At 38.1% G+C, this 13,670-nt stretch overlaps 1 protein-coding gene across 1 annotated transcript in view; it reads right to left on the bottom strand.

Moving 5' to 3' along the window:
• Positions 1-1,291: 1,291 nt before the first annotated feature.
• The window catches only part of col5a2a (collagen, type V, alpha 2a), a 32,072-nt gene continuing 19,693 nt past the window's right edge, over positions 1,292-13,670 (bottom strand). The window contains exons 18-54 of the mRNA XM_084422252.1: positions 13,591-13,644; positions 13,329-13,427; positions 13,162-13,206; positions 12,982-13,080; positions 11,866-11,919; positions 11,579-11,686; positions 11,420-11,473; positions 11,245-11,343; positions 11,081-11,134; positions 10,888-10,986; positions 10,760-10,813; positions 10,285-10,338; positions 10,145-10,198; positions 9,999-10,052; positions 9,847-9,891; positions 9,660-9,758; positions 9,226-9,333; positions 9,081-9,134; positions 8,572-8,625; positions 8,431-8,484; positions 8,281-8,334; positions 8,053-8,160; positions 7,906-7,959; positions 7,774-7,827; positions 7,519-7,680; positions 7,332-7,439; positions 7,022-7,129; positions 6,890-6,943; positions 6,693-6,800; positions 6,546-6,599; positions 6,320-6,427; positions 6,129-6,182; positions 5,939-6,046; positions 5,552-5,864; positions 3,834-4,015; positions 3,405-3,647; positions 1,292-1,947 (exon numbers count right to left, since the gene is read on the bottom strand). Coding sequence (XP_084278378.1) covers positions 1,801-1,947; positions 3,405-3,647; positions 3,834-4,015; positions 5,552-5,864; positions 5,939-6,046; positions 6,129-6,182; positions 6,320-6,427; positions 6,546-6,599; positions 6,693-6,800; positions 6,890-6,943; positions 7,022-7,129; positions 7,332-7,439; positions 7,519-7,680; positions 7,774-7,827; positions 7,906-7,959; positions 8,053-8,160; positions 8,281-8,334; positions 8,431-8,484; positions 8,572-8,625; positions 9,081-9,134; positions 9,226-9,333; positions 9,660-9,758; positions 9,847-9,891; positions 9,999-10,052; positions 10,145-10,198; positions 10,285-10,338; positions 10,760-10,813; positions 10,888-10,986; positions 11,081-11,134; positions 11,245-11,343; positions 11,420-11,473; positions 11,579-11,686; positions 11,866-11,919; positions 12,982-13,080; positions 13,162-13,206; positions 13,329-13,427; positions 13,591-13,644 — 3,414 coding nt within the window. The 3' untranslated portion in view covers positions 1,292-1,800. The remainder of the gene's footprint in view (positions 1,948-3,404; positions 3,648-3,833; positions 4,016-5,551; positions 5,865-5,938; positions 6,047-6,128; positions 6,183-6,319; positions 6,428-6,545; positions 6,600-6,692; positions 6,801-6,889; positions 6,944-7,021; positions 7,130-7,331; positions 7,440-7,518; positions 7,681-7,773; positions 7,828-7,905; positions 7,960-8,052; positions 8,161-8,280; positions 8,335-8,430; positions 8,485-8,571; positions 8,626-9,080; positions 9,135-9,225; positions 9,334-9,659; positions 9,759-9,846; positions 9,892-9,998; positions 10,053-10,144; positions 10,199-10,284; positions 10,339-10,759; positions 10,814-10,887; positions 10,987-11,080; positions 11,135-11,244; positions 11,344-11,419; positions 11,474-11,578; positions 11,687-11,865; positions 11,920-12,981; positions 13,081-13,161; positions 13,207-13,328; positions 13,428-13,590; positions 13,645-13,670) is intronic.

The raw sequence follows: 13,670 nt of genomic DNA, 5'->3' as shown, positions 1-13,670 counted from the left end.
AGTCTAAATGTTATAAATATAGATTGTCTGTGGACCATAAAATGTTCGTTCAATCATTCCATTGATGTTTCCCTATCAGTCAACGTGTGAATTGCATACCACTGCGCAGCCTGTTCACGCAGACATTATACATTATCAGCGCATTCACGTACGCTGTGCAGACAGAGCGAGAATGGCAGGCAAACAACAACAACTCACTGTTCTGTAAAGATTTCTCACTGGTGAATGACACATGATGTAATCCAATAACGTTGTCTCTGGTCATCTCGCTTCTGGTCTGTGCGAGTTCAATTGTTTTGGAGGAGGCGTTCAATGCTTTCAATGCTAGCAGGCTAAAGTTAGCATTTTCGAGATCACCTATTGCACCTTTAAATAGCCAAGTTTTTTGCTCCTCCCTAAACACTTTTAATTTAACAAAGCAGTCCACGTGATCCTAGACATTTATCGTTCTGATCTGAGAATTATCCTTAAATGATTTTAACACTTAAAAAAATAAAAATAATTAAACTAGTATTATCCCTGCCATTTCTTATTTGCTCAAAGCGAAAAATAATAAAAAATACTAATCAAAATAAAAACATTCCGACAAAATTGCACAAATAAATCACTCTAGCAACTTCGATATAATGAAGCAAAGCAGTATCTTACATTTTTATTCATAAAAAATATATTTTCATGCTTAAAAGGTGAGTAAAGAAACAAGCATTTTGAAAAAAAGAGGAAGAAAAATTTTGATTCAATAAAATGGTAAATGCTACTGAGCATATGTTTAATTTGCAAAGCAAATACATGAGATTAGCTTCAAAGCCATTCCAAATGGCTTAAAAGAGTTCTAAAATAGAATAAAATAATAATAAAAGAAGAAAAAGCGCAAGAATGATAGGTATACCTGCATGCTTTAGAAAATATGACATCATAAAAATTGTCAATACTGCTCTAATTTATTTAACTGCTCCAGCATTTTACTACATTGTGCCTTTTACTTTTACAAAAGCTTTCAAAACATAAAAATAATGCAAGAGCTACTTTTAGGTCACTAGAGGAAAGATATAATTCCTGCACTGCACTTGTGGTATACTTAGATACTTGGTTTTTATTTTGGGAAAGAGAAATAATAATGCACCTTTTAACAAAGCAGTCTCGGATGCATTTAATTTTATTTGCATTTCCTTACCCTGCTTTGTATCTTTTGATTAGAGAAATACAACCAGTCGTACAGCTCCTTATCAATTCACGTACAGCAAGTCTGTTGTCAACTTTCGCCAGTTTATAGAAACGAGGTAGCTTGCAGTAATGAATAAATGTTTTCATCTTTAATTGTAAATTCGGTTTGAAAGTAATTACAAGGTGAATGTTCAAGATTGCAGTTATGGGAGTCAAAAAATACTCAACTGAATGTAAACTTCCTCTATAGCACCATTTTTGTTTGTAAAAATAATAATACAAAAAAAAACATACTTTAATGAAAACAGGCAAATCCAGATCATTTTAATTTCAAATAGTGTTGGTACAGTGTGTAGCGTCATTACTCTATTGCTTGCAATGGCCATGTTAATTTAAAACAGCAGTTGATGGATAGTCTTGTAGTATAAAAATCCAGTTGAATTGAATTTCTTTTTTCAGGGGACCATTCTATAAAAACCTTGTGGAGCGGTTGTTTTCTTGAAACGCTTGGAAGGCACAATAAATATCTAGCTAAAGGGCCAGAAAAGTCCAATGCTCTGTATGTACAAGGCTGATCTCGTCAGCAGTCGCTTTAAGAGTCTCAGGATTCTCTTCAATGCGTCGCTACTCCTTGATTTACAAGAAGCACACAGGTCCGACATCAATACCAAACTCCTGGTCTGAACCTCCAATGTCCACAGGTGCAATATCCACAATAGGTAGTCTTGCTGTTTTCTGGGTCCTGTATTCAAACACCGTCTTGCCCCACTTACCATTTGCTTGCTGTGAAGAGAAAAACATTAATTTAGGTTTGTATGGGGGCACTTGTAATGTTATGAGGTATCTAATGGACTGTAGTACTGATACTGTATGTGCATGTGTGTTAAATCTAACTCAACTTTCTATGGCTCTGTTCCAAAACCTTGCAAACTGTCTACATAGTTCCCGGTATGAAAGGTATTCCAGAAGGTAAGCAGCATAACTATAACCTATTTTTGGATAAATTCTAAGGCAGTATTACTTGCAAAGAATTCTTAGGCTATCTATGTGTATTAATGTTTTATTAGCTTAGCAACATGCTAAAATAAACTAGTGCTAATTGTTTTGATGCTGGGTTGCTGTCTATGCAGAGTGTCTTAAATCCTGTCCTCACTTACAAGGTTAAATTTTGAGTTGGGCTGCCTTAAGCCCCGTTCACACCACCAGCGACACGCAGCAACAGAGCGACACAATCCCATTCATTTTCAATGAAGCGCTGGCGACACGAGCAACAGTGAACGTTGGCGACATAATGTAGGGTGTCAAGCGATGCGAGACAAGCAACAAAAGTTCAGAAATTTCAACTTTATGCAAATGAGAAGCTAATTTAGGTAGCGACAACCAATAGGAGTGAAGACTGTTCGCCAGCAGCAGCCATCTTCTTTATTTTCAAGTAGCAGGGAATTCACGCAGAACCGTCACAACTCTGCCGTCATTACGTTAAGCCCGCCCACCGACTCTATACACGATCTGATTGGCCTGACTAGAGTTTGTTTTTTCCAAGCCAACGGAGAGTTGCTAGACGACCCTGGCTGCAAATTACATTTGCTGCCGCTAGGGTGCGTTCTAGGCTACTGTTTTATATGATTTGACTATAACCACATTCATGGATATAATAAAATGATGCGTGGAAAAGTGAGTTTGATTCATACATTTATAGTTTGTGTGTTGTTATATTATATGATGCAAGTTTAGCACTGCTGCAGTTCATATTACAGTTTCTCCTGCATTATGTTGATTATTAGGGACAAGAAAATGTATTAATTGTCAAATTCGAATGACGTTTTAGTAATTTTTGACAGTATGAGTGAGTTTAATTTGTTGATAAATCGATCGTTAATCTAGTTAATGATGTAATGCACTGAGCACTGCTGTGGTTAATATAACAACACTCTTCAACAGCAGAACGCTACATTTAATTCTTGTAAGTCTAATTCCTAGTCAAATTAGAATTATATCTTAGTTGTAGGCCAATATGTCACTTGTGATTGCATTTTCTATAGATATTGACAGACGTGCAGTCTTCCAATAACATTAGAACAACAGCACTAGGAATGCCCACAAGCGACTCACAGTACAGAGACTAGCAGGCGGCGTGAACGGGGCTTTAGAAAATGTAGGCAGTGGAGAGCAAGACAGCGTACTAGGTTTTGAAAAAGGGCTTATGCCTTTATACAAACGATGTTCTGCAGTGTACTTACTGAGCAGCTGTCCTCAAGGACAGTGTATCTAAAGCGGTTATTTCCCTCAGCTTTGAGCTCTAGATCATTTGCAGCTTTGAGGATGACTGCTTTCTTGAGGTTTCCAGATGATTCATCCTTGTAGCCCACAGTGTTCTTGCAGTGGTAAGTGATAGTTTGTGATGCCTCTTTGGAGAGCAGACGGATGAAAGTCATCTGAACTGTGACAGTGTTGGCTGGCTGGTCTTTGTTCCCGTAAGTGAACTTCACAAAGACATAAGAAATAAATAACAGGCACGTACAGTTTTATGTAATAGATACATCTATTTTTTTCTTGCCACATAATGTTATCTTATACTAAATACTATAGCAGGAATTGAGCTAATTGAGTAATTACACAAATTACATGATTAAAATATCATTTTCATAGGAGTGGCTAAACGTGCTTACATATGTTCCTCCATTCATATTGGCTCCAAACCACACAGGTTTTTTTCCTGGGGAACTCCACCAGGACTTCCGGGGGATGCTGGAGGGGATTGCGGAGATGCATGTCTCTCCAGTGTCCATATTGCAATGAACTTTAATGGCATCCTCTGCACTGCCCTGGTTTGGATCCACCCAGTATTCACCTATGATGCAGATATTAAACATTTGGGGATGTTTGATTCTACAAGTATCTGTAACACTTTATAATAAGTAATTAAGTATTTACAAATCATTTGCAAACTATAGTTAATTAATAGTTTATAAACTAGTTAATACATTAATAGACTGTATGCAAACACTGAGTTCTTCATTCATTGTCACTGTAATTAACAAATTATTATTGTTTAATTAGCTCATAGATAAAGAGTTAAAATTTTTAGCTTATTTTTAACTAATTTTAACAACTTTTTTTTTAAAGTCCCCCTGTAGTCAATAATTGTGTCCCTTAAAACTCATCTATGATCACCAAAATAACATATTTTGAATTTTTTTCCTGTGATTTTTTTCTTTTCTTCTTCATGCCTTAAAATAGCTTGAATGTATCTCTACATCCTTGCTTAATTTAGTATACACGGACACATGAATATGCAAATTAGTCCCGCCTCCGCTCACACCAGCTCAGAGATCCACTCAGCCAACTTTACTGAAGTAAACGCTGCACAATGTTATAGCTCTTTACAACGTCGGACACATAACGGTAATTAATATAATTAGCCTTTTGCTTGACTGTTATCAAACCGCTAATAATGTTGCTAACGTTACACAAACCATGTTTCCGTTTGTCATCTCAGAGTCAGACAGCTGCCTTCTAAAAATCAGCATCCTTAGAAACGCTTTGAACAACTTAGAGATATAAAGGCATATAGTTCATCATAACATCGTAATATACATCATACACCCGCTATATTGCTAAATCTACCCGATTTTTCATATTAACAGAAAAAATACCGGGATAACCTGGCTTCTCTTGAGACTACCCTGCTTCACAGCATAGTAATGATATGCTAAAGCCCATCCCCACGTTGATGTGATGGGTTAGGTAGAAACACCAGCGATTTCAAACCACGTTTTTGAGACTATCTTTAGATCACTGCAGTTTTAAAGAGAAAATACTCAGCAATGGTGTTGACTTATGAATTTGCACATGGTTTGTCTTAAAGCATATTAAAAACACCAGGTAGACATAAACAACAACGTGCTTGATTTGCACCACAGGGGGACTTTAAGTGCTTTAAACCAACCTTTATGAGATATTAATTGCATTAGTATTAAGAGTTCCTTCAATTTTTTACAAATACATTAAGCCTATCCCCAAAGCTAACCACTTAAAAAAAAAAATTGAAATACACACAAATATTCATTAGATCAAGTTGTTAAAATCCATAATTTAGGGGACTGAATGTACAGTTTGTACAGTATAAAAATCATTATTTCTATGGAAAGTCCCCATAAAATGGAAACCCAATATGTGTGTCTGTATGTATGTGTGCTTTATGTATTTGTAAACTTTTTAAGAAACACTGAATATGAACTCAATTAATACCCAATAAATAACAGGCCCGCATTTCTAATGAGCCTCAGTTGGTATGTGTAGGCCACTGAGAGTTTACCAAGTCAGTGGCCTACTTCACACAGTTGGTTATAATGAATTACATGCCTGTGCAATACTATTAACTTACCACTCTTTTTTTGAGGGTAGCATTGTCTCAAGTCCTCACAAGTTCTGGCAGGATGCTTTCTACTACCGTCAGGGCTTCGCATGCTATCGATCTGGCTGCTCAGAGCCTTCAAAGTAGCCTGAACTCCAGGATCAGCTTGGAACATGCCTGTAGAGTTACTCTTGGGAAGAGCCTCATCCTCACTGAACTCCGGTGGAGGAGGACCAGCATCAGCATCATAATCTTGAGGCCCACCAAAAAAATCTTCCATAGCTGCAGTGGGAGGTCCAGGAGATCCGGGAAGGCCAGGTGGGCCAGGTTCTCCAGGAGGTCCCTAAGGATGATGACAAAAATAAGTGGGCATCTAAGTTGTAATACTATGTGAGATGCCATGAAAGTTTCACTTGCCTCTGGTCCAATATCACCACCAGTCCCTCTTGAACCAGGAGGTCCCATAGGTCCAGGCTGTCCAACGTACCCTTCCTTTCCAGGTGGCCCAGAGGGCCCGGGAGGTCCCTGTGAGACAAATTATTTCACTGACATCAATCACCTTTTGACTAGTTGTAAATCACTCACATTAAACAAGTTGATCACATACCCTTGGTCCGCTTGGACCAACAATGCCTGGGGCTCCTTGTTCTCCAGTTGTGCCCTAAAAATAAAGTAAATGTAAAAGGTTATAATGGGAAAAGAAACCTTTATATTGCTTGATATTATATATTCAATTATTTATAGACTGGGTACAGATGATGCACACTTTGAAAAACCTTTCTCTTTGTTATAACTTACAGGTGGTCCAGGAAGACCTTGTAAGCCTGCAAATCCTCTGTGACCCTTCTGTCCTCTTTCTCCATGGTCACCCAGATCTCCCTTATCTCCTCTTGGTCCTTGCGGTCCCTTAAATAGATAGTTGGAAATTAAGGAGCGGTTGTGGTGTTTTTTTTTTATCAGCAACTTCATGGTTAATAAAGCCTTTCTAATTATGTCATATTGTGTTATTTAATAGATTTCTTACTATGAGTCCTCGTTTTCCAGCAGGACCTGGAGGGCCAGAGGGCCCTTTTGAACCCTGATAAGACAGTGTGAAAAAAAACGTAAGCCAAAAATGCTTTAGAGATGTCATTATAGTATAAATTAAATATAAAGAAATTATGAGACCTACAGGCTCTCCTCTCTTTCCAATGCCTCCAGATGCACCAACAGGACCGGGGGAACCAGGTTGTCCTACAGATCCAATCAAACCCTCTGGGCCTGGATCTCCTCGATCACCCTTTAAAAATTAAGCAACTCTGTAAGATTTGCTCAAACAACTTGAATTAAAGATTCAGACGTGGGTCATTTAATGTTTTTGGGTCTCACCTGGGCTCCTATGACACCTTCCTTTCCTGGTGGGCCATCAGATCCAGCGGGTCCCTAATGATCAAAATTTGCATTAGCATTGTATTAAATAAGTGGTATATTTATGTAACCATTATATAAAATTTATTTTACATCGGGTCCAGGATCCCCCCGAGGTCCATTAGCGCCAGGCACCCCAACTGGGCCAGAAGGTCCTTTGTCTCCTGGGGCTCCTGATGTGCCCTGTTTTCCTGGAGGACCCTACATGAGTCAGTCGCGAGCAAGCAGATTAGAGGAGGTCTTATAAAAATGAAGTTATCTCAGATGTCATTTAATATGTACACCATTGAGAACTATTACCTGAGGCAAAACTCAATTTCTATTCAATATTTATTTAATATTTTAGCATGTAACAACTAGCCATTTTCTTTAATAATGCAGAATGTTTTTAATGGATACTAACAGCTGGTCCAGGGAGTCCCGGCATTCCACGTTCTCCTCTTTGACCAGGAAGGCCTACAATTCCTCGTTGCCCCGTTGTTCCAGCAGGACCTGGTGGACCATCAGGTCCCTAATGGAAATAACCGTTAAGATTCTGGTTCTTGTTTTTACATTTAGTATTTTAGTAGAAAAACGACTGGTGCCCTTACTGGTGGTCCATCTTCTCCAGAATCTCCTTTGTCTCCAGGGCCTCCAGCAGGCCCAGGGGGACCTCTCTCTCCCTGGCGTCCTGGGGGTCCATGGTCTCCTCGAAGACCAGGAGGACCCTCTTTTCCAGGAAGACCAAGTGGACCTGGCTCACCAAGAGGACCCTAAAAAACAAATACTTAAGGGTTTGAAAAATGTTTCGAGTTTTCTTATTTTCTGATTTGTAATTGTACACTTCTGTAGTCCATGCAACATACCGTTGGACCAGGTGGGCCAACTCTTCCAGCTGATCCAGGGAAACCTGTTGGGCCCTAAAAGGTATGATGTATGTTAACTGACTAGTCATTCAAAATCCATTATAAAGTAATTGTTATTACAGCTACACTTACAGGTGCGCCCTGTGTTCCTCTACCACCCTTCGGTCCAGCCACACCAAATTTACCCTGTAGTCACACATATTAGAGGGAGATTATTAATTTACTAGCATCTTCATAGCATCTTATAAAAAAATAACTTTTATGCAAGTATTTGATCACCTGTGGTCCTGGAGGACCAGACAACCCTTGAGGGCCAGGAGATCCAGCATCACCCTTTTGTCCAGGCTCCCCTGGTGGTCCTTTCGCACCAGGCTGACCATCAATACCCTGTTGTTTTGAAAGTGTACCATGTTCAGAACCGGTTTACTCACTTAACTGAAAAAAGCTTAGTGCATATAATATCAAACTATCATGAGTTTTCTGTTAGATTTCAAAATTTCTACTTACAGGTGGTCCAACAAAGCCTACAGCACCTATTGGCCCAGGTTCACCACGGGATCCCTTGGTATTATCACAAATATTTGTTAATAAATCAAAATATTCAGCTAATTTGAAACATTGTTGCCTTCTGTATTTGAGTGTCAAATATCAACTCACTGGCATTGCTCTTGATCCATGAGGTCCAGGTGGTCCCTTAGGGCCTGGTTCTCCCTGTTAAGATACTTTGTTAGAATTAAGTGGTCCTTAAAAGAAAAAAATATTGCATTAAAATATAGACAATAATATGATGCTATGTACCTTTTCACCACTTGGACCAGCCGGTCCTGAGGGGCCAACTGGGCCTGTCAAGCCCTACATGAGAAAGGCAAAATGTCAGTATGAGATTATCCTTTCATGCATATCAAGCATGAGTAATAAAGAATCTTTTTTGTGTGTGCATCTGTGATCGGGCCTGCTTGAACAAGTCTTGTACAGGTCATTCTCTGTTGAAATTTTGTTTAGCTTCCTACTGAGGCTTATGCTTTCTCTCAATTTTTGTCTTGAAATGTTCCTTTCAAATATAATTCACTGAAAATCACAGAGAGATCAATTAAAGCAGTGGTTGTCAACTAGTTTTGCTGAAGAGAAATAATCAAAATTACATCTAAATAAGAATAGTCAAATTTGGCTATTATCATAGCTAATTCATTTATTCATTTCATTTCATTTTTATTGTTTGTCCATGGCACTATCAGAATGATTTACAACCCATCAGCTGAGAATAATTAAGATGTTTTAAAAATGGGATAATGCTCGATGGTAATTACCCTTGCACCGTCACTTCCTGGAGTTCCCTCTGATCCTTTCTCTCCAATAGCGCCCTAAATGTGTGGGAAGAGGTTAATTTAAAAAAAAAAAACACTGTGCAAATATCTATGTACATACTGTAAATCCAATTGCATTACTACTCACTCTGTCTCCTTTTGGACCAGGTGGGCCAGAGATCCCTCTTTCACCTGGCATTCCCTGCAGACCAGGAGGGCCTGGATCACCCAACGTACCAGTAGGCCCAGGGCTACCCTACAAAAAATTCAATAGAATGAACATTTTAAAGCATTAATAAAAAATATTATCTGTCAGGATTATAAGTTCACCTGCATAGTAAAACAAATGAAATGTGCTTATTTCTAAAGGTATATTCTGTAACTTTTCAATATACAGTAAGTTAAGATCCATCAACAATCGGGGATGTTGCTGATCACCACAGAAAATAATTTTGACTCATCCATTAGATTGTTAAAACAAACACTTCCCACTGAAATCTTTGGGCCATATTATTGTGAAATAATTGAAACAAATAAAGTCTCATTACTGACAATAAACACTTAAACAGCATTTAGTTCTACCTTTGGACCATCAGGGCCAGGTGCTCCTGGGATACCTTTGGCTCCAGGCAGACCAGCAGATCCCAGCTCTCCTCTCTCTCCTGGAATTCCACGTTCACCCTGTTAAATGCATAGACTGACCATTAAATACATGTCTTGACATCAAAAACGTGCGTTTACAGAAGTGACAGGTAAAACTAGAACTTACCCTTGGCCCAATTTGGCCTACAGGGCCGAGCTCCCCAGGGATGCCCTTGAAAAGAGAAAGAGGTAATTAGCACAATTTTATGCTATTTGTCCCTTTTTTGTCATATTTTTTCCAAAGAATTTGTCATTTGATATGTGTTGAACTAACTGTACCTGATCACCAGGTTTTCCTCCCTCTCCAGGAGCACCTGCTGGGCCCGGCAAACCCTGAGAAACAAGTAAGGAGATATTATAAAAGAGCTAAATAACAAGAAAGAAAATAATCATTTTGAATGATTAAATAGTCATTGATCAAGCACCTGGAAACCATGCATTCCGGGAGGTCCCTGTTCGCCTCTCTCACCTGCTGTACCCTGAAAATCATTAAAAAAAAATAGATTGGACTCTAATTGTACTTTCTAACTGAAAATATAATAAAGAGACAAAATAGCACACTTACATGTGGACCTGGTGGACCAGCCGGGCCTACTTCTCCATCTTTCCCAGGTAGGCCCTACGAAAAAGTCAAAGTTGAAGGGAAGATGTATATTTTGAGAATGTTAAAATATTAGTGGCGCTTGGCCATAAAAAATAGCTGCCATTATGTTACAGAGCTGCTACGACCAGGGCATCGCAATGTAGTTGCTTGGATGTTGTGAGACTTTTTTGAATGCATTTTTTTTTTTGCCATGTTGCTATGCAGTTGACTTGGGTGTTGCAAAGCCAAAAGTAATTCTGTATGGTTGTATTGTCTGGAAGGTACAAAATGTTTCTCCAGAATGTCTGTAGCAAAGTCATGCGCTCGTGTTTAATGCTTTAAGGTTTTTTTTTTTTTTTTTTTTTTTTACTATTAACTATGTATGAGCAATAGTAATAGTAATTCTTGCTTTATATAATTACAACAGTGATTACTGCGAGCAACTGCTGTTACTCACCCTCTGCCCAGGAACTCCAGCAGATCCCTGCTCACCTGCCTTTCCTGGATCCCCCTAAAATATTGTTAAAATGATAAGTTTTGAACATATAAGCAATATATTAATAAATTAATGAAAATTCTACTCACGCTAAAACCCTTTGGGCCTATTGGTCCCATAGTTCCGGGAGGGCCTCTTGTTCCAGTTGACCCTGCAGGCCCTGGCCGCCCATCCTCACCTGGACCACCCTTTAGAAAGGTGAATGGAAATATTTCTTTATTTGCTGTTAAAAATGTGGATATTTAATTCCAGCTATGAATGGAAAACATCAGATAAATGTACCAGTGGTCCTGGCTTTCCTTCGGCACCCTGAACTCCAGGTGTCCCCGTCAAACCCTGAGAGAAAGAGGATGCAAAAAACTAATTAGAGCTGTATTTGAAGGAGGAGTTATTGCATTCTGCCCTTTTCTATTATAAAGATACCTCGCATTACAAATTTAACTTACTCTTGCGCCTGGTAGACCTGGTTCACCTGTTCTCCCTGGATCTCCAGTGGAGCCTTTAGGGCCAGAGGTTCCTGTAATTCCACGGTCACCTTGTGCACCCTTAGATGAGTATAAACAAAAGGATTATTTCATTATTCAGCCAATTATATTCAACTAGTTAATAGTCTCTAATTACCTTTGGACCCTGTAAGCCATCTTGACCAGGGAAGCCTCGGTTTCCAGGTGCCCCCTAAATTAGACAATAAAAAACCCATGAAAACAGAGTTGGTTTTGCAGTTACATTCACGTCAGTTATAGCATATAGCATAGGCAATAAAAGTAAAACTAGACTCACTCTCTCGCCAACAGGTCCAAGAGGGCCAACAGAACCAGGATCTCCTCTGGTTCCACGTTTTCCTTCCTCTCCCTGGGGTCCAATTACTCCCTGTGATCCTGGTGGACCCTATGACAAAGGTAATTTGTGTCTTAAAAAAAAATAGTCTACCTAGTTTTTTATTAGTTAGAAAAGTTTTGTAATGCATTTGATGAGGTGGTGCACAAATTGCATATACTTCACCATTAACTTGAAAATATTTGGGGAAACCATTATATAGGTTTACACTATCATCAACCAAAACTTACAGGTTCTCCTTTAGGTCCAGCCTCTCCTTTAAATCCAGGAACACCTACATCTCCCTAAACACAAAACAAAACAAAAGGCTGATTGGAGATCAGTTTTTAAATCATTAGTTTCCAGAGACATTTTAGGGCACAAATAGTACATATGATGGAGTGATTCTATAATTGGAGATAAAATGTATAATTGGAGATAGAATCTATAGTAGAGATACATTTTGCATTTCAAAAAGTTAAGGTAAAAAATTATTTCCATCTTATTGAAAACATATTCAATTTTAATAATGCAGTGCTTGCCAAACCCAAGTTAATTCCTTCTTTTACTTTTAACAAAAAACAAAAAAAACACACACAAAAAAACGTTACTCTACCTTGGTAATTTTAAACTTTTTAACCAAAATCTCCTATTGCTAGCATAAATGCTAAAAGCACATGGCACTAATGAAATCAGGATTAGAAGGCTTTTAAACAACCCACTGTGTGATCAGTGAAACATTCTGGTTTCCTTTTGATATTGTGGTAAGAATTTTGACGTTTTACAAAATAACTCTTGGTGTAAAATATTTTCTCAGAGAGAGGACACATACCTTTCAGTGCTTCAGATATTATCAGTGAGGGAAAGTGACATAATTTCCTGTATCTTATATAGTTGTGGGAGATAATTCCACCAATTTAAAGGCAAAGTATGGTACGGTAACAGAATGGACGCAAGATTTATGGACACACAAGATACAAGTTATTTTAAAACAATTTAATGTTGTAGAATTAGAAAAAATACTAAATTTAGGGCTTTTATAAATAAAATTAATAAATAAAATAAAACAATGAAATGAAACATTTTGATTACACAATGATACATGATGGAAAAATACACAGACTAATTCGGACAACAAGAAATCATGATTTTCAACTATATAAGAAAATATTATATTATAGCCTGTGATCCATAACAATGAGTAACAGATTATTAAAATAATTAAAAAAAAATAATAATAAAAAAAAAATGTCACCAAATGTACCTGCAATTATAGAATCACCCAAATATGATTTATGTAATATGAACACAACAAATCTTCAGTCCATAAAAGAAACATTCCACAATGTGAATGAAGAATGCCTTACCCCTTGACCTTTGATCCCAGGCTGTCCAGTGCTTCCCTGAGGTCCTGGTGGACCATTTGGACCAAGCAGACCAACAGGACCCTGAGGACCAGCAACTCCCTGGAGAAAATAATATTTTGTCAGTTCCCAATATCTGCATTCGAAATGCATCATATTTTAACAGTTCAAATCATAACATACCACTGGCCCTTTGGAACCTGGACCACCGTCAGTGCCCATAGGCCCCTGAAAAATTCAGAATCATGTTTAATTTGCATTACAGATTAACAAAAATAGATAAATAAATAAAATAAATAAAAGGATTTGCGATCATGTACTGGTGTACAAAATGAGTATCACAAACATACTTGTAGTCCAGTTGGTCCAGATCTGCCTTGATGTCCTGTCTCTCCTCTCTGTCCCTGTGGTCCCTCTGGTCCCCTCACACCTGTAGGTCCTGGTTGACCCTGCAAAGCAATTATATTCCTTTATAATACCAGATTTACCAACGTTTTAATGTTCAGCTGAACTATTACAATTTATTGAAATATATAAAGGAATCATTGGTAGCTACATATATACTTCATAAAGTATTTAAAAAAAACACATGTATAGAGTCTCATTGCCAACCTTCATGCCTGGAGTTCCGGGATACCCTGGGGCACCATTAATTCCCAAAGGACCCTTAAAACAATTAAACAGTTAGAAAT

Source organism: Rutilus rutilus, assembly GCF_951802725.1.
Source record: "Rutilus rutilus genome assembly, chromosome: 10".
Lineage (NCBI taxonomy): Eukaryota > Metazoa > Chordata > Actinopteri > Cypriniformes > Leuciscidae > Rutilus > Rutilus rutilus.
This window is presented reverse-complemented; position numbering and strand designations above follow the sequence as displayed.